The 25,588-nt window shown below is 40.2% G+C and overlaps 1 protein-coding gene across 4 annotated transcripts in view; it reads right to left on the bottom strand.

Annotated features, from left to right (window-relative positions):
- Positions 1–25,588, bottom strand: part of CRYBG1 (crystallin beta-gamma domain containing 1) — a 191,700-nt gene that overhangs the window by 72,028 nt on the left and 94,084 nt on the right. The window contains exon 1 of one of the 4 annotated variants that reach the window (XM_058734849.1): positions 1,840–2,042. The exons of the other annotated variants lie outside the window; for them this stretch is intronic. Coding sequence (XP_058590832.1) covers positions 1,840–1,842 — 3 coding nt within the window. The 5' untranslated portion in view covers positions 1,843–2,042. Of the gene's footprint in view, positions 1–1,839; positions 2,043–25,588 lie in introns of those variants that run through there. 4 annotated transcript variants of the gene reach the window in all.

Genomic DNA, 25,588 nt, shown 5'->3' with positions numbered 1-25,588 from the left:
CAGGAAGTGGACCTTGAAGACCCAGGAGTCAGGGCTGGGTGGAGCAGCCCCAGGGGAGCCCAGAAAACAGCATCAGAAGTACCAAACTGGGGAGGAGTTCACACTTTAACTCACTGGGGCCTATAAAATAATGGGTTTTCATTTGGCGTCTACTATCTTTTTCCACTCTCTGGATCTTCTGGTCCTTCCACTCCTTCTCTACCCTCAGAGAGATCCCCCTGATTTCTACTCCCACAGAATCTGCTTTTATTCTCCACTCCCTCTACTAGACTTGGTTTTGGAGGATTGGGACTCTGTGCATGCTGGGAATGGGAAGTCTGTGAGAAGGTTGTTGCTCCTTTCGGTTTGAAAAGTAAAGCATTTCATCACCTCTCACCACTCTGTTCCTGGCAGGCAGCATGAGCCTCAGATACCTTCTCTCTGCCTCGGCTTGCACGTTTGGATTGCATTTTGCAAACACTACTCCTGTACAGGCTTGAGGAGGACAAGTCTGTTCACCTAGGTTGAGCACTGCCCTAGTCCTGATTACGCCTGGAGACACAGGCAGCAGGTTCCTGCCCATTTCAACATTTGAATCAACATCTGAATTTAAGTGTTGTCTCATTAGCCACGACACCATTAGTACCTGCAGTGTCTCCCATGTACCTTTATCTCATATCAGAGAAACCCAAGGGAGAAACAACCTTCAGGATCGTCAGCCTGGCCAATATACCTCTTCCCCAAGCTCTCCACCATCCCACCCAAGCTTACTTACCAAGGTACATTGGCTATGTTTAAATTCATTTGCTTAGTACATTTTTAGAAGGTTCATAGTCATACTGCTCTTAAGCCAAGATGTTTAAATTTTTTAATTTGGCAAATTTTTGAAAAGCATTTCTTGGGAAACATGGGTATTTATTCTAAAGATTTAGAGAGGAGGATTAGGAGCTCATATTTTAATGTAAAGACACTTGTCAGTGTAGTTATTAAGCTATTATGTCTAACATATCAAAAGATGAAGGAAAGTATGAAATATTAACAAATAAAATGGCAATAATGTCCAACACTTACTTGGGGTTTTATATTTATGCCTCCACGATCAAACTAGTGAAGCAAAGTCTAATAGACATTATATAAACTTCTTTTTCTTAAAAGTTTACAAGATTGCTTTTTTCTCATAATTTATTTTAAGCCATAGTATTGCTCGAGTGATTAGGGTTGTAAGAAGCTGAGTCTGTCCCATAAATTTCTGTGTCCTAATAAAATCTCGTTTGGGGAAAGTATGTGCAATACATAATAACTTGTTATGGGGACAGGCCAGTAAGAGCAGCGGCCAACGCCCACTGGAGAACACATTTGAAAGATAACCTACATTTTAAAAGAATGTATAATTGACTTCTTCCATCTCCTGCCATGAAGAAAAATAAAAATGAGTCCTTACTCTCAGCCTAATGTTTCCCAAACAGTTTCTTCCAAGGGGCTGGACATCAGTTTCCCTTTGAAATCTGGGAAAGGGGTGCAGGGTGGGGAGATGTGTTGAATTCAGGGTATAGAAAGGATGAAATGAGAGTAGCTTTGTCACTGATGACCTGTGATATTTTCAAGAACCTAGGAAAAGGCAGAGCCAGCAGATCACATACTAGGCATTTTCATTTCTACTTCTAACAAAGCCTCTAAGATAGTCTCCCACTATATCCTTTCTACTCACAATGCTTTATGATTTTTGAGCCCAGAGAATTTGCCAGCTCTAGACAATATACCCATTGTGAAGTTAATTACATCGTGAATAATACTACTATACAAATTAAAAACAAAGTCTTAGTCAATAAAAAGATAACAAAATTTCGGTTAGTTTCTTACCATGATGTTGCTCCTTTTTTGCTTTCTATAGAAACACCAAGAGAGTACGGGAGGTAAAATGTTGTTGTGCAGGCATTGCCAATATCAATCTTCTTACTTCTCGGGATAGCTTTGTCTAGTCCTCCTCCTCCTCCTAGTCTACCCTGGATAACTCTCACCAGCTCACCTTCGGGCACTGCTGCTCTCTCCTAGGGCCAGAACTGAATGACAGATGCTGACTGTTTACGTGAAAAGCACAGCTAATAAGGGTGTGTTTGATTTAAGAGTTGAAAGGGTTAAAGAGGTGCGCCTTTTTTTGGGTGTGACACTGAACCAAAACTGCTGAAAAGACAACAGAGGAAGTAGTAGGTAGTTCAGGGAAAGTTACCCTGCATGCCGGAAGTTCTATGGAAAACCTGACTTTAGGAGATAGGAAGTGGATAGAGCACAAAGGATCCCTTAGTTTTCTTTCTCTGGTGAAGAAGGTCAGTTTTCTCTAATGCTGAGTTTTTGTTATGTCTTCGGTTAATTTCAGGTTTTATTTATTTATGCTTTTTTAAGAAGATATAAATTACATCCCATAAGCCACATACCATGTAGCATTACAAAAAACGTAAGCATGCAACATAATAGAAAAGGCAAAAAGCATGTTCATTTTATTAAAACCCACCAATACATATAATTCAATCATTATAAATTACCATAACATTTGCTCCAGTAGTTTCTAGTTTGTGTAAGTCTTATCACAAGTTTTCAGTATTTGGTAACCAGTTCCATTCTTCAGTGGATCACTGTTATTAGACCTCTGAAGTCTTTATTATTAAGGTGCTATAAATCAGGACAAAAAATGCTCTCCTATTTTTTTCATCATGACCATCAGTACTGGAAACATTTATTAAGCATCTACTGGCTTATGTCAATGTGCGAGCATATATTGATGATGGTGTGTACATGTGTGAGGTGCTATTCTTTTTAATATTTTAAATTATGGTTAAAAGCACATAATGTAGGGGTGCTTGGGTGGTTCAGTCGGTTAAGCATTCACCTCTTGATCTCAACTCAGGTCTTGATCTCAGGGTAGTGAGTTCAAGCCCCACATTGGGCTCCATACTAGCCTATTTTATTTATTTATTTTTTAATGTTTATTTATTTTTGAGAGAGACAGAGACAGAGCATGAACAGGGAAGGGGCAGAGAGAGAGGGAGACACAGAATCCGAAGCAGGTTTCAGGCTCTGAGCTGTCAGCACAGAGCCTGATGCGGGGCTCAAACTCACGAGCCATAAGATCATGACCTGAGCCAAAGTCAGATGCTTAACTGACTGAGCCACCCAGGCGCCCCCATGCTAGCCTACTTTAAAAAAAAAAAAGCACATAACAATTACCATCTTAACCATTTTTAAGTGTACGGTTCAGTAGTGTTAAGTGTATTCACATTGTTGTGCCACAGAGCTCTAGAACTTTTTCATCTTGTAAAAATTAAAACTCCATGCCTGTTGAACAACAACTCTCTAGTTCCCTTCTCCCTGTAGCCCTGTGAAACCAGTATTCTTTCTGTCTCTAAGAGTTAGACTACTTTAGATACCTCCTTAAGTGGAAACTTACAGTATTTGTCATTTTATGACTGGCTTATCGCACTTAGCTCATAACATCCTCAAGGTTTGCCCATGTTGGAGCATATGACAAGATTTCCTTCTTTTTAAAGGTGAATAATACTCCATTATATGTATATACTGCATTTTTTATCCATTCTTCTATTAATGAACATGTGCAAATGCTTCCACCTCTTAACTATTGTGCATAATGCTGCAATGAACATGAGTGTGCAAATCTGTCTTCAAGATCCTGTCTTCAATTCTCTTGGATATATATACACCCAGAAGTGGGATTTCTGGACCATATTTTTTTTTAATTTTTTTTTTAACGTTTATTTATTTTTGAGACAGAGAGAGACAGAGCATGAACAGGAGAGGGGCAGAGAGAGAGGGAGACACAGAATCTGAAAGAGGCTCCAGGCTCTGAGCTGTCAGCACAGAGCCCGACGCGGGGCTTGAACTCACGGACCGTGAGATCATGACCTGAGCCGAAGTCGGACGCTTAACCGACCAAGCCACCCAGGCGCCCCTGGACCATATTTTTAATTTAGCTTTTTTAATTTAAAATTTGATTTAGTTTTTTAATTTAACATTTTCAATTTTTTTAGGAATTTTCATTTTCCACAGCAGCTGCACCATTTTACATTCCCACCAACAGCGCACAAATCCACATCCTCAATAAAGCTTTTTATTTTGTGTGTGTGTGTGTGTGTGTGTGTGTGTGTGTGTGTGTGTGTTATAGTGGTCATCCTAACATGTCTGAGGTGGTATCTCTCTGTGGTTTTGATTTGCATTTCTCTAATGACAAGTGCTATCAAGCATCTTTTCGTATGTTGGTCATTTAAACATTTTCTACGGAGAAATGTCTACTTAAGTCCTTTGCCCATTTTTTTTTTTTAACATTTATTTATTTTTGAGACAGAGAGAGACAGAGCATGAATGGGGGAGGGTCAGAGAGAGAGGGAGACACAGAATCTGAAACGGGCTCCAGGCTCTGAGCTGGTGGCACAGAGCCTGACGCGGGGCTCGAACTCACGGACCGTGAGATCATGACTTGAGCCGAAGTCCGACGCTCAACCGACTGAGCCACCCAGGCGCCCCTACTTTGCCCATTTTTGAAATCAGATAATTTGTTTTTTTGTTTTTGAGTAAGAATGCTACTTTTAAGAAAAGTTGAAAGAAGTAGATAGCTACACCTATTCTTAATTATATAGTATATGTGCTGCCGAAGGGAGCATGCTACACCTATTTTTAAAATATTACAAATTTCTCTAGGCTTGGCAAGCTCTTAGTGTAAACTCAGCTGTAACTTCCTGTATAATTTTCTATGTAAAAAAGATAAATTTTGAATGATTGAGAGTTAAGTTCTCCCAAGAATTAAAAATATATATATCTTAAATTACCACTTAAAAATATAAAAAGGTTCGGGGCACCTGGGTGACTCAGTCACCGACTTTGGCTAAGTGTCCGACTTTGGCTCAGGTCATGATGTTGTGGTTCATGGGTTCAAGCCCAGTATCAGGCTCAGTGTTGACAGCTCAGAGCCTGGAGCCTACTTCAGATTCTGTGTCTCCCTCTCTCTCTGCCTCTCTCCTGCTTGCACTGTTTTTCTCTCTCTCAAAAATAAATAAACATTAAAATGTTTTTAAATATATAAAAAGGTTCAAGGGCACCTGGGTGGCTCAGTCAGTTGAGCGTGCAACTCTTGATTTCAGCTCAGGTCATGATTTCATGGTTTCTGAGTTTGACCCCCCCCCCATTGGTCTTTGCACTGACAGCACAGAGCCTGCTTGGGATTCTCTCTCTCCCTCTCTCTGCCTCTCCCCCACTCATGCATGTGTGTTCTCTGTCTTTCAAAATAAATAAACATTTAATAAAATCAAATTTTATATATATATATATATATATATATATATATATATATATATATATATAAAAGCTTGTTTACGAAAAAACTTAATAATCACTTGCCAACCATAACTCACACTCATGGTTACATCAGGGCTCTTATAATTCATTTATTCATTCAACAAGTATGTTTTGATTACCAGCTCTTTGTCAGTTTCTGCAGATTCAGGAATTAAAAGACAGTCTCTGTCATCAAGGAACTCAGTTTGGGGAAAAGGGAAAGAAGGAAGACAGATGTTTGAAGACAATGCAAGGCAATATTGCTTAGAGGTATGTATAGGATGCAGCAGGCATATGATGATAACTATCATTATGAATGGCCCATGTATAAAAAAGTAGTGTTTTATTGAAGGGGTGGTATTTGAATAATACTTAAAATTCATGCATCCTAGCTTTGGGCTTTTTCTTTCTTCCTTTCTGTCTTTCTAAAGAAATATTATGGCTGGTAGCAGATAAAAACCTTAGATCCAATATTAATCAACTCTGTAGCAATCATTCATATTAAAATAATTTATCTGGTACTATAGCTATACATTTACTTGACACCATATTGTGAAAATAAGAATTATTCTACTGGTTCAATCTGGACACAGAAACTATGAAATAATATCTTCAATATAGTACCTACCATATACTCAACTATGTGAAGGTTAGGGAATATAAGGCTTATTTTGACTTCTAGAAGCTTGTGGACCTGTCTATAAAACAACCACCAATGGGAAGGCAGGCATATAATTAAATGCTATAATGCATAGAAGAGACATTTGTAATGCTTGAAGAGTTCAAAGAGGAAGAGATCAGTGAGGTGTACCAGAAAATGCAGGAAGGACATAGTTTAATGAGGTAAGGGTTGAGGAATGGCATTCTAGGCAAGGGGAATAACCTGAAGAAAAGCAGTGAGGTGATAATGGGCACAGGGGGCTCACTGAAGTGACTGAGCATGACTGATGGTCAGTGGAATAAATAAGTTGAAAGTTGAGTAAGTCAGATTAATTTAGTTTGAGGAGGGCCTTGAAAGGCAAGTCAGGAAGTGTAGGTGTGATGTTGTGGGAAATAGGAGATCTTTGCATGTTTCTGAGCAAGGAGTTGACATGATCCAAAGCTGTGCTGGAGAAAGATAAACATGGCAGCCTTTGGTGGGCCCAACTTGATGGAGACCTGGAGTTAGCAGTGCTATGTGCTATGGGGCTGAAGTGACCACCAATTATAGAAACAGAGGGAAGAAAAGAAAGGACTGAAGGAAAAGTAGAAAGTGAGAGATGAGTCCAAAGAACTCCATGATGCAGTCTCGAGGCCTAGAACACTGGAGACTTCCATTGGAGGGCCAGGGCTAGGGGTCAATTAATATTTCCAAGTGGAAATGTCCACAAACCAGGTAGAGTGGACCAAGAACTCATTTTCATTCTCAAAGCTAAATGTTTATACTCTATCTGAACCCGAAATCCATCACATATTAGATCACAATTGGTATGAAAAATATGTGACAGATTATAACTGGCATCACCGGCTCCATTCTAGGGCAATAAGTGCTATGACCCTCTGTAAAACAGACAAAAGACACATTTATCTGTCTTCAGTCGCCATCAGCATTTTATAGTTTTTGATCAGGAGTCAGTGCTGTGCCTGCAGCCTCTGCACAGTGGCTCATAGAGCCACCTTTGTAGTGAGAAGTTCATTAGTAAGCGTAAGTAATAACTACTCTGACATGACTTGTGGGTATTTCATCATTTTGTTTGAAAAAAGTTATGCTTTGTGATTATCATAATGAATGAAATAAAAATAGCAAGCCTGTAGTTTTGGTTTTAAACAAACCAATGAAATCCTCTTGCGAGAGGAGATGTCTTTAACATCATACAGAGAGATTAACATCCTACAGAGATGAGAGGAAGAGCTGCCACTTTTATTTACTTTCTGGCCTTGTTCAAGGTATTGTACTATTTCATTAGTACACATTTTTTTAAAAACACAAATTGAAAACTGACCCAGTGCTCAGCCCTAGCAACAGGACTTTTCAAAGGGTGTGGGGAAAGGCATGAGAATTTGGCACACCTTCTCCCTTTTCTTGCCTCAGCCAAATTCCCCAGGGGTCATTCCAGGTTTGGGGACTTTCCCCACATGCTCATTCTTTCCCTGCCTGTGTGAATCTGTACTCTGGAGCACAAAAGCAGGAATAGGGTGAAAAATTTCTGCCCCTGACACTATGACTGGGTCTCTGCAGAGCACAGACGCAGGGCCTGGTGCAAAAGTAAGCAAAATTGCCAATGCCTGACTTCCCTCCCACATTCATTGGCCCTGCCCTTCCATATCATGTTGGAAAAAATTTGTATAAACATATTTCAGCTACTAGTCATAGACAACATGCATATGAATAAATATACAGCATGTGTTCACAGGGTCCAACAAATGTTCAAAAATTCAGTATTTAAACTTCAAAATTTTTCCCAAAAAAATCATCTGTAGGGGCCAAGGGCAGGCTGCCCCAAGATGGGCCACTTTGGTATGAACGTTAATTTGAGGTAAAAGTAATCAAAACCCAGAAGATGCAGGAAGAAGTCTTTTCTTGGTTGTCAATTGCCTAAATTTATATTGGAAAGGAGAGCCTGTACAAGGAAGAGAACTATTAAGAGAGATTCCCCTTTATCTAAGAAACTTATCTGCATAACAGGGCAACCTTGTTTTCCAAACATCTCCTTTCACCTTCTTTCTCCCCTTTGTATCCTCAGACCCTACCCTTCTCCTTAGCTCAAATAAGCATGTCATTGTCTGTCTTTGGAATATCATGTCTGTGGATTCCTCGTTACATTCATTACTAAGTTTGATTTTCTCCTGTTAATCTGTCTCATGTCAAGTTGATTGTAAGTCCACCAGACGGATCTCCCCAACATGTCCTTAAATTGCCATTCTCTTTGTTTAATCTACCCAATCAATTGCACTAAATTTTGACCATCACAATCCCACTGGGGAGATATTTCCCTCATAAACTGAACTATAGATTTTTCTTTCTGTCCTTATTCCTTTAGCAAACCTCAGGCCAGGCACAAATCTGATTTAAAGATGGTCATGTTATGGTTGATGCCCACCCCCACCAAATCTCATGCCAGAATAAATGAGGAATTCTCCTGGCTGTATTAAGAAACCCAAATTTGTGGATATATTTGAACTTGAAAACTCAGTAGGGTTCTGAGTGGAAAATCACACTATAGAGCTCATTAGATTAAGGACTCACCTGTGCTTGACTCTTGTGCCTTGCTGGAGGAATTAGTCTATTAGTTCTTTACATATTCTTTCTGTAGTTCTTTACATGTTCCTTGATCTATATAATTTTTAGGCAGACATTTCATCTGTTTGCCCAGTTATTAATTAACAAACTCAGCTCTGTCACTTATATAGAATAATTTTGTGTTCTTGTTTCCAGATTGAACACGAACTGAAACCAACTCTGAACAATATAAACTACAACCAAACTAAAATGATTGTTTTTTTACAATGTACAAAAAAACCCCAAATAAACACAAACAAACAAACAAACAAAAAACCAATGGGGGAATTGTCTTCTATCACAGACATTATTTAAAGACCTTTCCATCTAAAATAGTAACTAAAGTTTTTTTCTTCTATTTTGAAGCAATTTGGTGTCTTGTGACACAATCAAATAAAAAATACTCTTTTAAGACCTTTGCCCCAAAAATATTTGTGATAGGAAGAATTCTAAGATAATTCCCCAAATTCCCACCCCTGGTGTACACTCACTCTGTAATCCCTTCCCGTTGAGTGTAGTGGGTGGGACCTGTGACTATGATGGATGTCACTCCATCACATAGGATGTCACCTATATTATGGAGTAAAGAAGAGATTTTGCAGATGGAATTAAATTCCCTAAGAGTTGATTTAGTTGGCCCAATCAGGTGAGCCCTTTAAAAGAGCTTAGAGAGGGGCACCTGGGTGGCTCAGTCGGTTAAGTGTCTGACTTCAGCTCAGGTCATGATCTCGCAGTCTGTGAGTTCAAGCCCCATGTTGGGCTCCTTGCTGACGCTCAGAGCCTGGAGACTGCCTTGGATTCTGTGTCTCCCTCTCTCTCTGCCCTTCCCCCACTCGTGCTCTCTCTCGCTCTCTTAAAAGTAAATAAACATTGGGGCGCCTGGGTGGCGCAGTCGGTTAAGCGTCCGACTTCAGCCAGGTCACGATCTCGCGGTCCGTGAGTTCGAGCCCCGCGTCAGGCTCTGGGCTGATGGCTCGGAGCCTGGAGCCTGTTTCCGATTCTGTGTCTCCCTCTCTCTCTGCCCCTCCCCCGTTCATGCTCTGTCTCTCTCTGTCCCAAAAAAAAAAAAAAAAAAAAAAAAAAAAAAAAGTAAATAAACATTAAAAGAGCATATAGAGCATAAAAGAGCATAGTCCTTGAGACATCAAGGACTCTCTCCTGATGGCCTTAACATTTGCAAGGAAATGGATTCTTCCAACAACCACAGAACCTTGGAAGGAGACCCTGAACCGCGGATGAAACTGCAGCCCCAGCTGACAACTTGATTGTAGGTTATCAGGCTCTGAGCAGAGAACACAGCTAAGCCTTGTCTAGACTACTGACCCACCCAATAGAAAACTAACTAAATATTCAACAAATATTTATTGGCCACTTTTCATGCACTGAGCACTGGGGTACATTGTGCCATGGATTTGAAAAAAGTGTGAGGATTAATTCATGAATTTGAGGAACTTTAATCCACTGGGGACCATAACTGAGGCACTTATTTGAGGACAAAATAAAGCAGCATGTATTTGTATTAGTTGTAGCAATGAAGAGTTAGCCACGGGGAGGGAGAGAGCAATCAGGGAAGGCTTCATGAAAGTGGTAGCACAAGCTAGGGTTTGAATAGTTTTGTTAGGTAGAAATGTGGTGGAACAACATCCCAGGCAAAAGGAAGAACATGAGCAAAGCAGAGATGGAAAAGTGTTAATGTCTATTTGGAGAAGTGCCAATAGAACACTCTGGCTGAGACATAGGGTTCCCATAGGGGCTGCCTGGGACCTTATTTGGTGGTCAATAGGTAGCCAATGAAGGTGTGGAGGTCAAGAGCAGGGCCTCCCAAGACAGGCTACAATGGCAGGTAGATTATTTTGAACTGAAAACAATCAAGGCCCAAAAGATTCAGGAAGAAACTTTGACATCTCTTGAACTCTTTAGATAGAGGACCTAATCCAGGAAGAGAGCAATCACATAGAAAACTACATTATAATATGAACAGAGTGGGGGTGGGGGAAGGGGGACAAAGTCCATTTGTTAAAATCCATCTCTATGTCCCACTGTTTCTGTGTGGCCCAGCAACATTTATTTATCAAATATTTATTCTTTTTCATCTTCCCATGAATTGCATTCCTTCTCTTTGAAGTCCCAGACCCCTACCCTCTTCTCTTAGTTTGAAAGGACAGACTTACCTCCTTTTGCCTATGTTTGCACTTTCATGTCTGTGTGGATACCTCGTACATACAAAATTAAATTTGACTTTCTCCTGTTAATCTGTCTCATATATTTCATTCTTTGTCCAGCTAGAAGAACCTTGGACAGAGGAAAATTTCTTTCTCCCTGACAAAGGGATCAAGAGGAAGAGCAAATTTGTATGTTAACAAAGACAGCAAGTATTGGGCTTTCCTTCTGGGTTGAAAAGTGGGCTACTTTCTCAGTATAGAGGAGGATAAGGGGAGACTCTTTGCTTTCTCCTGCCACTTCTGCTTGTTGATACTTTTATCTCCCTTCTTCCTGCTTATTCTATTCAGTAAACACTAGGGCTATTTTCCCCTATGACATCCCAGGTGCTTTGTTTACTAATAGAAAGGAAATTTCCACTCTTTGTAAGAAAAAACTGTCTCCATTTCTTCAAGGAGTGGGGGTTGGGGGGTGGCACAATCCATACATCTGTTCTGCTCTCCTCCATCTAAGAGTTTCCTTTGATTTGATTATGCAAAAAAGAGAATAATTTCAAAATCTGTGCATTTTAGTGGATAGATATCTAAAATAAGATAACTCTTGGTTTAACAGAGAAATTTTAAAATATTTATATATCAAAAAATAGGCTCGGAGTAGGAAGTACAGATCTTCATGGAGAAAAAAAAAAAAGGGAGGGGGGTGGATTTTGAGGACCTACGATTGGCCTCTAGAAATAGTGAGAGGTTGATACTTCAAGAAAAAAAGGCCAATGAAACATTCCCAGTTTGTGGAATGGCTGAGGAAATTTTATCAACAGCAGAGACCAATATGTGATTTTTAATTGTTTGCCATACTATGCCAAGCCCTCAGTAAAAGTTTGCTGTATGTAACTGCATGAGATTATGATGCTTTGGGGAAATCAAAAAGAATGGGTCTGGGTTCCATGAATAGGCTGATTTGTGGCAGAAGGAACCATGGGAGGAGAGGTGAAAGAGAGAGTGGTCATTCAGAGAAGGATCAGAGCCAGAATTGATGGAGATGGGCAGGAAGGATGTATAGGATTTGTCTCCATCTTTTTATCTGAATGTTCAAGAACAGGAGCCCTCCTCTGGCTAGAAGTCTTAAGGGACACCAGATAGCAGATATTTGTGTTATATTTTTAAGAGCTTTGACCATAAGGTTAACTATGCCCCATACAATTTGTTAAGCATATTATATACATAATCTCACTGAATCTGAAGAGGTTATTGTTTCCATTTTCCATTGAGGAAACAAGTTCAGAGAAGGTGGATAACCTGTCCAAGGGCATGGAACTAATCAACAGTGCCCAGTTTCAAATCCAAGGCTACTAGTCTCCAAATCACATGTTCTTAACTACCTATCTCTATACCAGCTTCCACAACACTCTACCATGAACTACTCTGTTTCTCTGGTTCCCTCTCATCTTCTCTCACAACCTTCTTGCTTATCTTTCTCTTATCAACTTCCTTTTTTTTTAAATCTCCACTTCCATTCCCAATGTAATTTTTGCTATCTCTTGGGGGTATCTAGCCACCCTCTCTCTTGATACACTCCCATGCCATAGATGCCATGTCACATTCATTATATAGATTAGTTTCTCATCCTCCTGGAACATATTAGGGGATGTGGTTGAGTCCACATGGGATAAGGTGAGACCAGTTGCCAACAAAGGTAATTTATATATGGGGACCCACAAAATGGAGGCAATCCACATCACAAATCTAAACCTAAGTCTACCTGCATTTACAGGAAACACTTGTTAAGGAAAGCTAACAGGCACCAATCACAATCCTCCAACTCATCTTCAGTTAGCTAACCTTACCCTGGAAAATAGGACCTGTTAACCTTACAGGGAATTCCCCACCTTCCTATCCTTGTTTCTGTGCTGCCTCTCTATATAACTTGCTCTATAGTACTCAGTCTTACCCAAAATCTCTTGGGAAGAATGCTCCAGTGTTTGTGAGGCACTGTACTCCCCCAATGCATGGATTGCTTTCTCTTGAATAAAGGACATAAAACTTGTTATTAAATTGTATTATTTTTGTCATCTGACAGCACTACCTAGGGACCCTTTCTCCCTGTCACACCAAATGGTGATCCTTTTAAATGTCATATCATGTCACCCCTCCCTGCCACCCCCCCACCCCCCCCGCCCTTAAAATCCTCCAGTGGCTTCCATTACATTGAGAATGCTCTTACAATGGCCCCCAAGCTCCTGCATGATCTGGCCCCTGCCTGCCTCTGCCTAGTCTCTGCTTCATTTGCTTCCCTCCAGCCCCATGGTCTCTTTACCACTCCTCAGTCTGGCACAAAGAATCTTTGTGCATGCTGTTCTTCTAGAATGCCCTTCTCCCAGGTAGCCACACAGGCATTCTTCATTAATTCAAGTCTTTTCATAGAGGCTTTCTGTGACTGCACATTCTACCTAAAATAGCACCCCTTGCCATCATTTCTATTCCCTTTGCCTGTTTTACTCCCCGCCCCAGCACCTATCACTAGCTATTGATATAATGTATATCAATTTGTCTGTCTCCCTGTCAGAGTGTAAACTCCTCAAGAGCAGGGATTTTATGATCTCATTTACCCAAAACCCCTAGTGCCTAAAGAGCTGGCTCATAATAGGCACCTCACATACATAATAGGTATTTCAAATAGATACTTTTTATCTTGATGGAGTCCCAATAGTTTGTTTTTGCTTTTGCTTCCCTTGCCTCAGGAGAAATATCTAGTAAGAAGTTGCTATGGCTAATGTCAAAGAGGTTCTCCTCTAGGATTTTTATGGTTTCCTGTCTCATATTTAGATCTTTACATCCAGTTTGAATTTATTTTTGTGCGTGGTATAAGAAAGTGGTCTAGTACTCCCTTTGATTGAACACAACAGGAAGCCGGAAGGCCAAAGCCAGACACAGAGCAAGGTGGAGAGTGACCTGGAGGGACAAATGGAGGGTTTCCAGTGGGGAAGGCAAAGGAGTCAGTAGGGGCAAGAGTAAGCTGTGTTTCTGCCTCTTGCAGTTTCCTAAGGAGATGCAGACGAGATTAGACAAGGGAGGTTTGGAAGCCTCATGACAATGGACACCAGCATGGTATATTGTAGACAGGCAATTCATGATTTAATTCTACTGGCTGGTGAATAGAATTACCAGCTGGTAAGGTTTGCTAATTATTCTCTTCATAAATTTAGTTTGTCAGGGGTTCCTGGGTGGATCAGTTGGTTAAGTGCCTGACTCTTGATTTTGGCTCAGGTCATGATCTCACAGTTCGTTATTTCAACCCCCACGTCTGGCTCTGCACTGTCAAGCCTGTTTGGGATTCTCTTTCTCTCCCTCTCTCTCTGCCCCTCCCCTGCTCTCTTTCTCTAAGTAAATAAATAAACTAAAAAAATTTTTTTTTAATTTGTCAGAGTGACAGAGTTCTTCTAAGCTGAGCTCTCACTCTCATTGTGACAGCCATATATATTTCTTTTGATACCCAACTGTCCTGATAACTCTAGGCTGAGGTGAGCAATCCTACCTTGGCCATAGGGTTAGCCAGGCCTTCCTATGGCCTGCACCACCTTTGCCTGCCATACTGAACCTAATCAGAACCTCAGCCCTTACGAGCTTTGTACTTCATTTAAGTCCTGGCCATCAGTTCTGCAATTATGTTTTCTTTGGCATCATGCCACAGACTGTATTTCTAGCAAAAAAGAAAAAAGGGGTGCCTGGGCGGCTCAGTCGGTTGAGCGTCCAACTTCAGCTCAGGTCACGATCTTGTGGTCCGTGAGTTCGAGCCCCGCATCAGGCTCTGGGCTGATGGCCCAGAGCCTGGAGCCTGCTTCCGATTCTGTGTCTCCCTCTCTCTCTGCCCCTCCCCCGTTCATGCTCTGTCTCTCTCTGTCTCAAAAATAAATAAATGTTAAAAAAAAATTTTTTTTTAAGAAAAAAAAAAGAGAGGGGCGGTGATGACCCTTACCTCACTCCAAGCAACCAAAAAATTTTAAAAAAGATAAATTGGGGGTACCTGGGTGGCTCAGTCGGTTAAACATTTGACTCTTGATTTCGGCTCAGGTCATGATCTCATGGTTTTTGAGTTCAAAGCCCAAGTCAGCTTCTTCACTGATAGCACAGAGCCTGCTTGGGATTCTCTCTCTCTCTCTCTCTCTCTCTCTCTCTCTCTCTCTCCCCCCCCTGCCCCTCCCCCACTTGTGCGTGCGTGCTCTGTCGCACTCTCTCTCAAAATAAATAAATAAACTTAAAAAAAGATAAATTGGACTTCATCAAAAACTTTTGCGCTTCTAAAAACACTATCAAGAAAGTGAAAAGGTAACTCCCACAGAATAAGAGAAAATATTTGCAAAATCATATACCTGACAGGGATCTAGTACCCAGAACTTTTACAATTTAACAATAAAATACAAATAGCCCAATTTAAAAATGGGCAAAGCAATAGAATAGACATTTGTATATCCAAAGAGGATATACAAATGGCAAAGGAGCATGTGAAAAGATAATGAACATTGTCTGTCATTATGAAAACACATATCAAAACCATAATGAGATGTCACTTCCCTCCATTACAATGGCTATAACCAAAATGATGACAATAAGTATTGGTATAGATATGGATTCGTTATAACCCTAGTACATTATTGGTGGGATTGTAAAATTGCAGCCACTCTGGAAAACAGTTTGGTAGTTTCTCAAAATGTTGAACATATGACCCAACAATTTCACTCTTAGTTATATACCTAAGAGAACTGAAAACACATATCCGCAGAAAAATTTGCACACCAATGTTTATAGCAACACTATTCATAATAGCCCCAAAGTGGAAACAACCCAAATGTATATCAACTGATAAATGGATAAATAAAATATGGCATATCCATATAAGGGAATATTATTTGACAATAGAAAGGAATGAAGCATTCATACATGCCACAACATGGTAGAACCTTGAGAACATTGTGCAAAGTGAAAGAAGCAAGACATACAGTATATGATTCCATTTATATCTTATGTCCAGAATGGGCAAATCCACAGAGAGACAGAAAGTAGATTAATGGTTACTAGGGACTGGGGGAAAGAGGGTATGGGGAGAGACTATGGAGTTTCTTTTTGCAGTGATGAAAATGTTCTGGAAAATACTAACGTATAGCTTGGAAATATACTAAAAAGCATGGAACCATGGTATACTTTAAAAGAATGAATTTTATAGTATGTGATTATTTCTCAATTTTTTAAAAATGATGATGACCAATCACGAACTGAGACTATTTCTAGTCTCCTTATTGCACCATCCCAAGGAAAGTAATGAAAATAATAAAAATCTGAAGTTGCAAGAAGAAATGTTGTGGGGCTCGAACAATGCCAAAACCAAATCAATTAAAGTCCCATGTGAGTCCTTTTCACCCTTGTTCTAGTGGCTGCTGTAGAAAGGGAAATGGAAAGAGGGGAGGACGGGAATCAAGGTCCATGCATGCCTCCTATGAACCTCCTATAGCAAAGCCTGAGGCCTCCAACCAGGAGCCAGAGGAGAGCATGCAGCCCAGGCCTCACATTCCTGAGGGGCTTCAGATACAAACCTGTACTGCATTTCTATGCGATGCTAAAGACTCAGGTACATTGAGACAATGATAGGAATTTCTGTCTTTTATAAAACTGCATCTTAATTTTTTTTTTTTTAACGTTTATTTATTTTTGAGACAGAGAGAGACAGAGCATGAACGGGGGAGGGTCAGAGAGAGAGGGAGACACAGAATCTGAAACAAGCTCCAGGCTCTGAGCTGTCAGCACAGAGCCCGACGCGGGGCTCGAACTCATGGACTGCGAGATCATGACCTGAGCCGAAGTCGGACGCTTAACCGACCGCGCCACCCAGGCGCCCCTATAAAACTGCATCTTAAAAAAAAAATACAAAAATTACATCTTGCGAAATACAAACTGACATTTTTTAGTATAGGTCCTTATCTTGCGAATTACATAATTATATTTGTGATATGCTAAGAATATTAATTTGTTAAAAGTAAACATTTAGATAGAACATATTATTTTTAATACCTATTTTTGATATTTGTTCCTTTTTGTTGTTGTTGCTTTAAGGTATCAGGAGTTTTTAAAATGGAAGTGATCTGGGCCTCTCTTAATTTCTGAGGAGCCTGATCATACTTAATGCCCACAACCATCCTAAAAGGTGAATATTATTGTCCCGTTTAATAAATGGGAAAACTGAGGCTCAGCAAGGCTATAATAATCAGCCAGTTTTGCAAATCTATTAAGTGATATAAATGGGGTTGGAACTGCATTTGATATTGAGACTCACGGTGCCACTTTTACATGCTAAAGAAAACAAAAGGTGAAAGCGTGGATTCTTCTCCACTTAACTGCACCACAGCACCCTCTATGCCAAGGTCCCAGTACCACAAGGTGCCCCTGTGTACCGTGTTGCTTGCAGCCAGGCTACTGGCAGAACTACTTGTATCCAAAGCTCTCATGCTCTTACAAAAGATCTCACTCTTAGTCATCCCTGTTGATCCGAGCTGCAACCAAATAACCAGAAAAGAAAAGAAGAGGGATAAATGTGGACAATGAGTCTTTTGTCGCCCCATTCTTTCCTTTGACTCTTTCCCCATTGTGAATGGTTTTCTGCCAAAGTTTTCTGGCAGTTTCTCTCTGTTCCTCAGCTCAGAAGGAACCATTTTTTATGGGGCTCATCAGAAGTGGGTGTGAAGGGTTTTTTTTCTATCTGAAGGATTCAAGCCGTGAAAAGGTCTTTTCATTCTCCCTTTAGTTGATTCAGATCAGGCACTGGACCGTTTGGAAAGGGTGTGCCAAGGCACTGGTTCCTTCCCCTTAGGGCAAGAGAAACTTCACAGAGTTCCTGTCCCTATGAAAAGGAGGGCACAGCAATTCTCCCTGGCAAGGAGCCTGTCAGTGGCCCAAGTGCTAGGCCTGTGTCCCTACACTGGGATGCGGCTGTCCACTGTGTGAGGCAAACTGCTGAGGGGTGTCGATAGGTTCCTCTCCTCCTCCTCCCGCAGGTTTAGAAGATTTCAGATAAACCTTTATATGCTGCCCTTCTAGGCTAGATCTGCACACCATGAAAGAGCTCCTCAATAATGAGGGTGCACAAAAATGAAAAAGAAAATAATGAGTGTGTGTATGTTTTCTTTTATGTTAGAAGATTAGATCTATCTTATCTCTCCTTCTAAGCCTTAATTCCAGTCATGTTTGTAACCAAATAAAGCCAGTGAAACTGTGGTTTGGGCTGAGGCTGATGACAGCTACAATCTAGAGACTGATGCACACGCTGAATCGTAAAATCTTGTGCGAAAAGTAATTGCCATGTGACACAGTGCCCGAAGGTCTGGGTAGTGCCTCTCTCGGGTCTGCTAAGGGCCATTCAACTTTTGGCAGAGCACAAATCAATGTGGAGTATGCTTACATCAAATGTATTTTCTATCCCAAACCTACCATTTTTACAGGACCCACGTAACCATCGCATACCTTCTACTCTGAACACTGACCACAGCTTTATTTTTGAACCCTTTGTGGCTGAGGAGACCATGCCTTTGCCAGTTTAGCGTTAAGGGAGACTTTTCCTAATTGGTATGCACCTCTAATTAGACATAAACGCGTGGCAAGAGAAACCTTGCCAGGTAATACTTGATGCTCAGTAACTGTTTGAATGAATGAACCAACACAATTCTCAAGGGCTTTAACATCAAGAGCATAGAGTTGAATTGAAAATCATTTCCACCAATCCAACATGCATATCCTTCACAGTATTTCATACCTATTCTGTGATTGCACATTCTTTTCTTCTTTCCGTTTTCAGAAAGCAAGAAGGCAGCATAGCAGTTGCTGTAACATGTTGCACAGATTTCACTTTGTTCTGGGTGGATCTCATACTTTCTCCCCTTATAACCGAGGAAACACCTCTTTTATCATTTGTGTGTTTCTCGTGTCCAGCTAACCCTCTCCAGCTGGACCCCCAACTCAGTGCAACTTTCTATATTTTGAGGAAGGTTTCTTACCCTAGTGACACTTTGGTGGAGCTCAGTATATGGGAGCAGAAAACAATCTGATTCTTTGTCATCACTCTCCTTTTAAACACATTCTATGGGGTTTTTTTTCACCCCTTGAATTTATCATTCACTCTTAGAAAGTAAAAAGGCTTTATTTTGGTGATGAAAATGTGTAGCCCAAAGTAATAACCAAGACTCTAAATCGCACTTCAGTGACTATTTTCCCCCTTGCCCAGCACTTGGGTGGGTTTTAGGTGGGCATCCTGCAGTGGGGGAGAGACACAGTCATTTCTGTTCCATTCCTCCTTTTCCCCAATTTTGCCTTTTTTCTCTTCAATTCCAGTTCACACTATTCATTCTTTGTGGGTTAGGCTCGGAAGGAGTGGGGATTCAGGGGCAAAAAGGGGCACTTAGGCTCAAGGTGTTCTCTGGAGTAAGCATATATTTACAGCTGCTTCTTTCTCTCCAGGAGACTTTGTGGATTTCTCTGGGGCTCTTCTGTTGGACATGGATCTTATACGTGATTCCCAGGATGGCCAATGCCTTGGCCTGTTTATAATTTGTCCCTCACGCCTCAGGCATTTGGTAAAAATAAATTGGGCTACTTCTCAGTAGTACCACTCAATACTACTCAGGCATTGAGCTCACTGAGATTTGGTAGCTCTGCTTTGATGGCTCTCATAATTAAGTATTAGACTTGTGTAAGAACTGGACTACTTTCTTACGCCATATGCAAAAACGAATGAAAAATGGATGAAAGACCTAAATGTGAGACAGGAAGCCTTCAAAATCCTAGAGGAGAAAATAGGCAGTAACCTGTTTGACATCCATCAGCTGTAGCAACTTCTTATTAGATATGTCTCCTGAGGCAAAAGAAACAAAAGCAAAAATAAACTATTGGGACTTTATTAAAATAAAAAGCTTCTGCACAGCAAAGGAAACAATCGACAAAACGAAAAGGCAACTTATGGAATGGGAGAAGATATTTGCAAATGACATATGTGATAAAGGGTTAGTATCCAAAATATATAAAGAACTGATACAGCTCAATAACCGCCCCCCCCAATAATCCAATTTAAAAATGGGCAGAAGACATGAACAGACATTTCTCCAAAGAAGACATATAGGTCGCCAACAGACACATGAAAAGATGTTCAACATCGCTCATCATCAGGGAAATGCAAGTCAAAACTACAATGAGCTACCACCTCACACCTGTCAGAATGGCTAAAATTAGGGGCGCCTGTGTGGCTCACTTGGTTAAGCACCTGACTTCAGCTCAGGTCGTGATCTCACAGTTTGTGAGTTCGAGCCCCATGTTGGGCTCTGTGCTGACAGCCCAGAACCTGGAACCTGCTTCGAATTCTGTGTCTCCCTTTCTCTCTGCCCCTCCCCTGCTTGCGCTCTGTCTCTCTCTCTCTAAAAAATAAGTAAACATCAAAAAAATTTTTAAAAGAATGGCTAAAATCAAAAACATAACAAACAATAAGTGATGGAGAGGATGTGGAGATAAAGGAACCCTCCTGCACTGTTGGTGGGAACACAAACTGGTGCAGCCACTGTGGAAAACAGTATGGAAGTTCCTCAAAAAGTTAAAAATAGAACTACCCTTCAACCCAGTAATTGCACTACTATTTACCCAAAGAATATGAAAACACTAATTCAAAGGGATACATTCACCCTGATGTTTCTATCAGCATTATTTACATTAGCCAAATTATGGAAGCAGCCCAAGTGTCCACCAGTAGATGAATGGATAAAGAAGATGTGGTGTGTGTGTGTGTGTGTGTGTGTGTGTGTGTGTACATGTATATCAACATATATACAATGGAATAGTATTTAGCCATAAAAAAGAATAAAATATTGCCATTTGCAACAACATGGATAGAGCTAGAGAGTATAATGCTAAGCAAAATAAGTCAGTCAGATAAAGACAAATACCATATGATCTCACTCATATATGGAATTTAAAAAACAAAAGAAACAAGCAAAAGGAAAAAAGAGAGAGAGAGAAACCAAGAAATAGGTTCTTAGCTACAGAGAACAAACTGATGATTACCAGAGAAGTGGGTGGGAGGATGGGTAAAATAGGTGATGGAGGTTAAAGAGGCACTTACCATGGTAGGAAAAAAAAAGTAGAAGTTTTCAGCTAAAAAAAGAAAAATAAAAAATAAAATATTGTCTTCTCTAATAATCATAATTATAATAATACTTAACCAAATATAAAACACTACTGCTACTTCACCAAATTTTCTTGTGGTGAGTGGTGTTTAAGTACTTCACATGTAACACACTCCCTTCATCCCCATAACCCAACGAGGCAGATGGGTAAATTGAACCACAAAGCTAGTAACTTGCCCAAGATCATACAGGTACAAGCGGCAGAGCTTGGATCTGAACCCAAGTTGAACTGACTCCAGAATGTACTCTTTTAATCAATTCACCACACTGTCTGTCAGCTTTTGCAAAGGTGCTTGTGGTTCTACATAGGGAACTGCCCTCACTTCATGTCCCTCATGAGCAGTCCCTGAAAAGTTCACAGAAGGAATATTATCCATTTAATTACATCTACAAGATAACCCACTTTTAATAGTGATTCAGTGGGGGGCGGGGGATATAATTTTACATAATAAAAAACCTGATAACCTTGATACACAATCAGCACTTAAAAAAAAATCTCCGCCTCAACTTTCCCAAAAATTAATCATAGATAAATCCATAGCTGAGTCACTGGTTGGTGTCAGAGCCACCACGAAACTCCACCAGAGAGTCCAACTCAAAGCGCATTAGAAATTCATTTTATGAGGGGCACCTGAGTGGCTCAGTTGATTAAGGGACCAACTCTTGGTTTCGGCTCAGGTCAGAATCTCACAGTTCATGAGTTCAAGCCCCACATCAGGCTCTGTGCTGACAGTGCGATGTCTGCTTGGGATTCTCTGCCTCCTTCTCTTTCTGCCCCTTCCCCACTCACATTGTCTCTGCCTCAAAAATACATAAGTAAACATAAAAAAAAAGAAATTCATTTTACAAAATCTTTTGGTGTTAGATGTAACTTACATAATTATAGAACATTAGAGTTGGAACGGGCCTTGGAGTTTATAGAATTTAATCTCCTTAAGTGAGGCTGTCCAAGATGGATAAATGAATTGCCCCAGGGCTAGAGCCATTCCATGGAAGGAATATGATGAGAACAAGCTCACAGACTTTCCAAGGTCCAATGTCTTTCTCCACTTTACCAGGCTGCTTGCCCCACCCCATGTGATAGTTTTATATATAACAAGTAACATGTTCTCATTACTTGGGGCTAAAGACACTTTCCTATGCTCTGTACAAACAAGATTAGCATAATTATATTCCACTGGTTGAATTTTGGAAATATCCTTGATCTACTTCGAACACAAGTTAGGTGGTGTTTGCCCTTTCTTCATTTAGAGAAGCAGACAGGTAAACATGTGAAAACACTAGAAGGACATAAAACATGAGTGTGGTGAGTATCCTATGTACATGGGTACTCATTTTGTATATTTCATCAGCAATCACTTATTCCCAGTGGAAATTGTTGGTGATATATCTGAAAACCCTAAGGAAATGTTTTAAGTTCTGTGATAGAAAACATGCCTTTTTTGCAAAATGCCAGACCCTTGTCCTCTTCTTGGGTCCATGAGCCCAGGACCTCTATGGTCTGCCTGCCTCTTGTCTCCCTCTGCCAGTCCATCTGAACACAGTAATTTGTTTACTGAAATCACAGATTTCATCTTACTATCTGTATGTCAAAAACCTTCAGCAACTAAAAAACAAAACAAAACAAAACAAAACCTTCAGCAACTATCTTTTGTCTTCAGGCTAAAGCCCAAACTTTCAGAGCCCTAAACAGACAGCACCATATACCTTTCAAATCCCTCTGCCTTTGTGTACCAACACAAGCCATCCACTCTAACCAAATTAGTATGTCCCAGTTTCCCAAACATACATGGTGCTTACCCGTCTCTGTACTTCTGCCTGCGTGGCTTTTCCCACCCAGGATATCACCTCATCTACCTGCACCGATACGCTTCTGAGTCACAAGGCAAGGCCCAGCCTGGAGGCCTCCCTGACTACCCAAGCTTCCTGAAATCCTCTGAAAGCATTTATTACTGGTAACACTGATTTCATATTTGCTGCTCTGTTTTATTTTCATTTTTCCATGTACGTTTCTCTTGCTTCCCATCCAGTTTATAAGCTCCTTTAGATCAGGGAACAATTTTCAGACTAAAAACATTTTCCCTATGCCTTAAACACATCTGAGTAAATATCAATAGCTGATAGTCAATTGCTTTTTCCACTTTCTTCCTTCTCCCCCAATATTCTCCTTGAAAAGCTGGCAATTTAAAACATTTGGGATGATTTTATATACTTATTCTAAAAACCTAAAAACTATGGACTATATCTTTAGGTAGAGCCATTTACCTATAATTCATGGATGAATTCAATGATACCTGTTTGAGCATTTAAATAGGTTAACAGAATTAAGAACATAAGAACAGATGAGTTCAATCTTTTTTGTTTTGTTTTAAAAACATACCCAAGTTTGCCCCAACATTGGTGGCAAAAGGGGAACAAGAATATAAATGGAGGGTCATAAATTCTGTATTTAAATGTTTTAAAGTTATAAGTGAAGCTAATGAACTGTTAAAGTATATTCTAATTTCTTGCCTTTTCAAATACACCTTCAAAATGACCTGAAGCCCAGGTTTGCCTCCTACTCTTCCCTCCCCTGTCTCCATTCTACACTATGAGTGGCTCCCATGTCTGCCAGTGGACAGCGCATACATCCAAGCTCTGCACATACTCCTTGACACCTGTTGGGCCTGGAAATACACACCCTGGTAGCAGGGCCTGCCCTCCAGGACAGGCAAAGAGCAAAGAACAGGTCCTTTTTAAAGAGGGTCCTCTTGGGGCGCCAGGGTGGCTCAGTGGGTTTATGGGTTAAGCGTCCAATTTCAGCTAAGGTCATGATCTCACAGTTTGTGAGTTCAACCCCTCCCCCACCCCGTTGGGCTCTCAGAGCCTGGAGCCTACTTCAGATTCTGTGTCTCCCTCTCTCTCTCTGCCCCTCCCCAACTCATACTTGGTTCTCTCTGTCTCTCAAAAAATAAATAAATGTTAAAAAAAAAAAATAAAGGCCCAAGTCAAGGGGAGATTCTAAATCTACTCTTTTTTTTTTTTTTTTTTTTACTTCTTAACATAAATCATTCAGAATTTTTTAGCTTCATTCAAAATACCAGATAAAAAGTAAAAACGCTCATGACTTAAAAAAATCAGTCAAAAATTTTTAAAGTTTTATCTTCTTAAATGTAAAAGCACATAAAAAGAGAATCACAGTACAATTACAAAAATCTGCATATTACTATACAGTATTAATTATTCCTAGTAACATACCAATAGTTTAATAGCAAGACAGTTTATACTAAAACTCATTGGCAAAGGTATAACAGCCACAGTTGATAATATATGAACATATCCTTTTTAAAAAATTACCACAGATACATTACTTAATGAGCAGCAAGATAGTTTCTTCTGTGTTTTTCTTTTTTTTAAATTTTTTTTTTCAACGTTTTTTATTTATTTTTGGGACAGAGAGAGACACAGCATGAACGGGGGAGGGGCAGAGAGAGAGGGAGACACAGAATCGGAAACAGGCTCCAGGCTCCGAGCCATCAGCCCAGAGCCTGACGCGGGGCTCGAACTCACAGACCGCGAGATCGTGACCTGGCTGAAGTCGGACGCTTAACCGACTGCGCCACCCAGGCGCCCCTCTTCTGTGTTTTTCAACCCTCCAAATTAGTTTCTGAGTCATGGTGTAGTTTGGCAAATGTAAATCACATTGTGTATCTTTTCTAAGCTCTTCTTATCAAGATAGAATCATGTGTAAACTTCTCATGAATCGGATTCCTCAGTGAAAAAGCAAATACATGTTTATCTCAGTTTATTTGGACAGGTCTATTTCCTGGTTGGTGCATAAGATTACAACAGACCAACACGTGTTTTGAAATTATATGTCCAAAAGATCATCTTATATACTAGATAAGTAAAGGGAACAAGTCAAGAAAGAGGGTTCAAACTTATTCTGCTAATTTATAGTTAGCTTTCAGATTACATAAGGAATTCAAGAAAGAGATGGCAAACCAGAGATTGTCTAGGTCAGCAATTAAGCATTACTGGAGCACAGAATATTTGCTAAGGACATTCTCTCCAGTGTTCATCTCCTCCCTCTTTCTGTTTTTTCCTCTTTTATTCACTTCTGCTCTATATATCACCTGGTTTTCTCCTTCTTTCTTCTCTCTTGCTTGTGCTTTAAATCTGCCAGTGACAATCACCCTTGCTGGAAATGGAATTCTCTTCCTGCTACTTCCCTCTTCTGGAATTGACTTGCTTAACCATATTACAAATCTACACTTTCAATGATAAAAAGTCCACCAGTGTCTTATAAGCCTAATAAGTCAGTGTTTTTAACTTTTTCTTTTCCCTTAATAATTACTATATAGTTGAAATCACAGCACAGACAGCAGACAACTAACAGGCCACATTTGGAAGTTTCTAAAAAGCAACAAATCATTATCTGAAAACAGGTAAATAAAGAGGGAAAAATCAAGCACTTATTCTGCCTTTTCTAAATTAAATTTATTTATTTTGAGAGAGAGACAGAGTGAACAGGGGAGGGGCAGAAAGAGAGGAAGAAACAGAATCTCAAGCAGGCTCCCCACTGTCAGCCCCAATGCAGGTCTCGATCTCATGAACAGTGAGATCATGCCCTACACTGAAACCAAGTCAGACGCTTAACTGGC

The sequence above is a fragment of the Neofelis nebulosa genome, chromosome 6 (genome assembly GCF_028018385.1).
Source record: "Neofelis nebulosa isolate mNeoNeb1 chromosome 6, mNeoNeb1.pri, whole genome shotgun sequence".
NCBI classification, from domain to species: domain Eukaryota; kingdom Metazoa; phylum Chordata; class Mammalia; order Carnivora; family Felidae; genus Neofelis; species Neofelis nebulosa.
The sequence above is the reverse complement of the archived record's forward strand: the minus strand, read 5'-3'. Positions and strand labels throughout refer to the sequence as shown.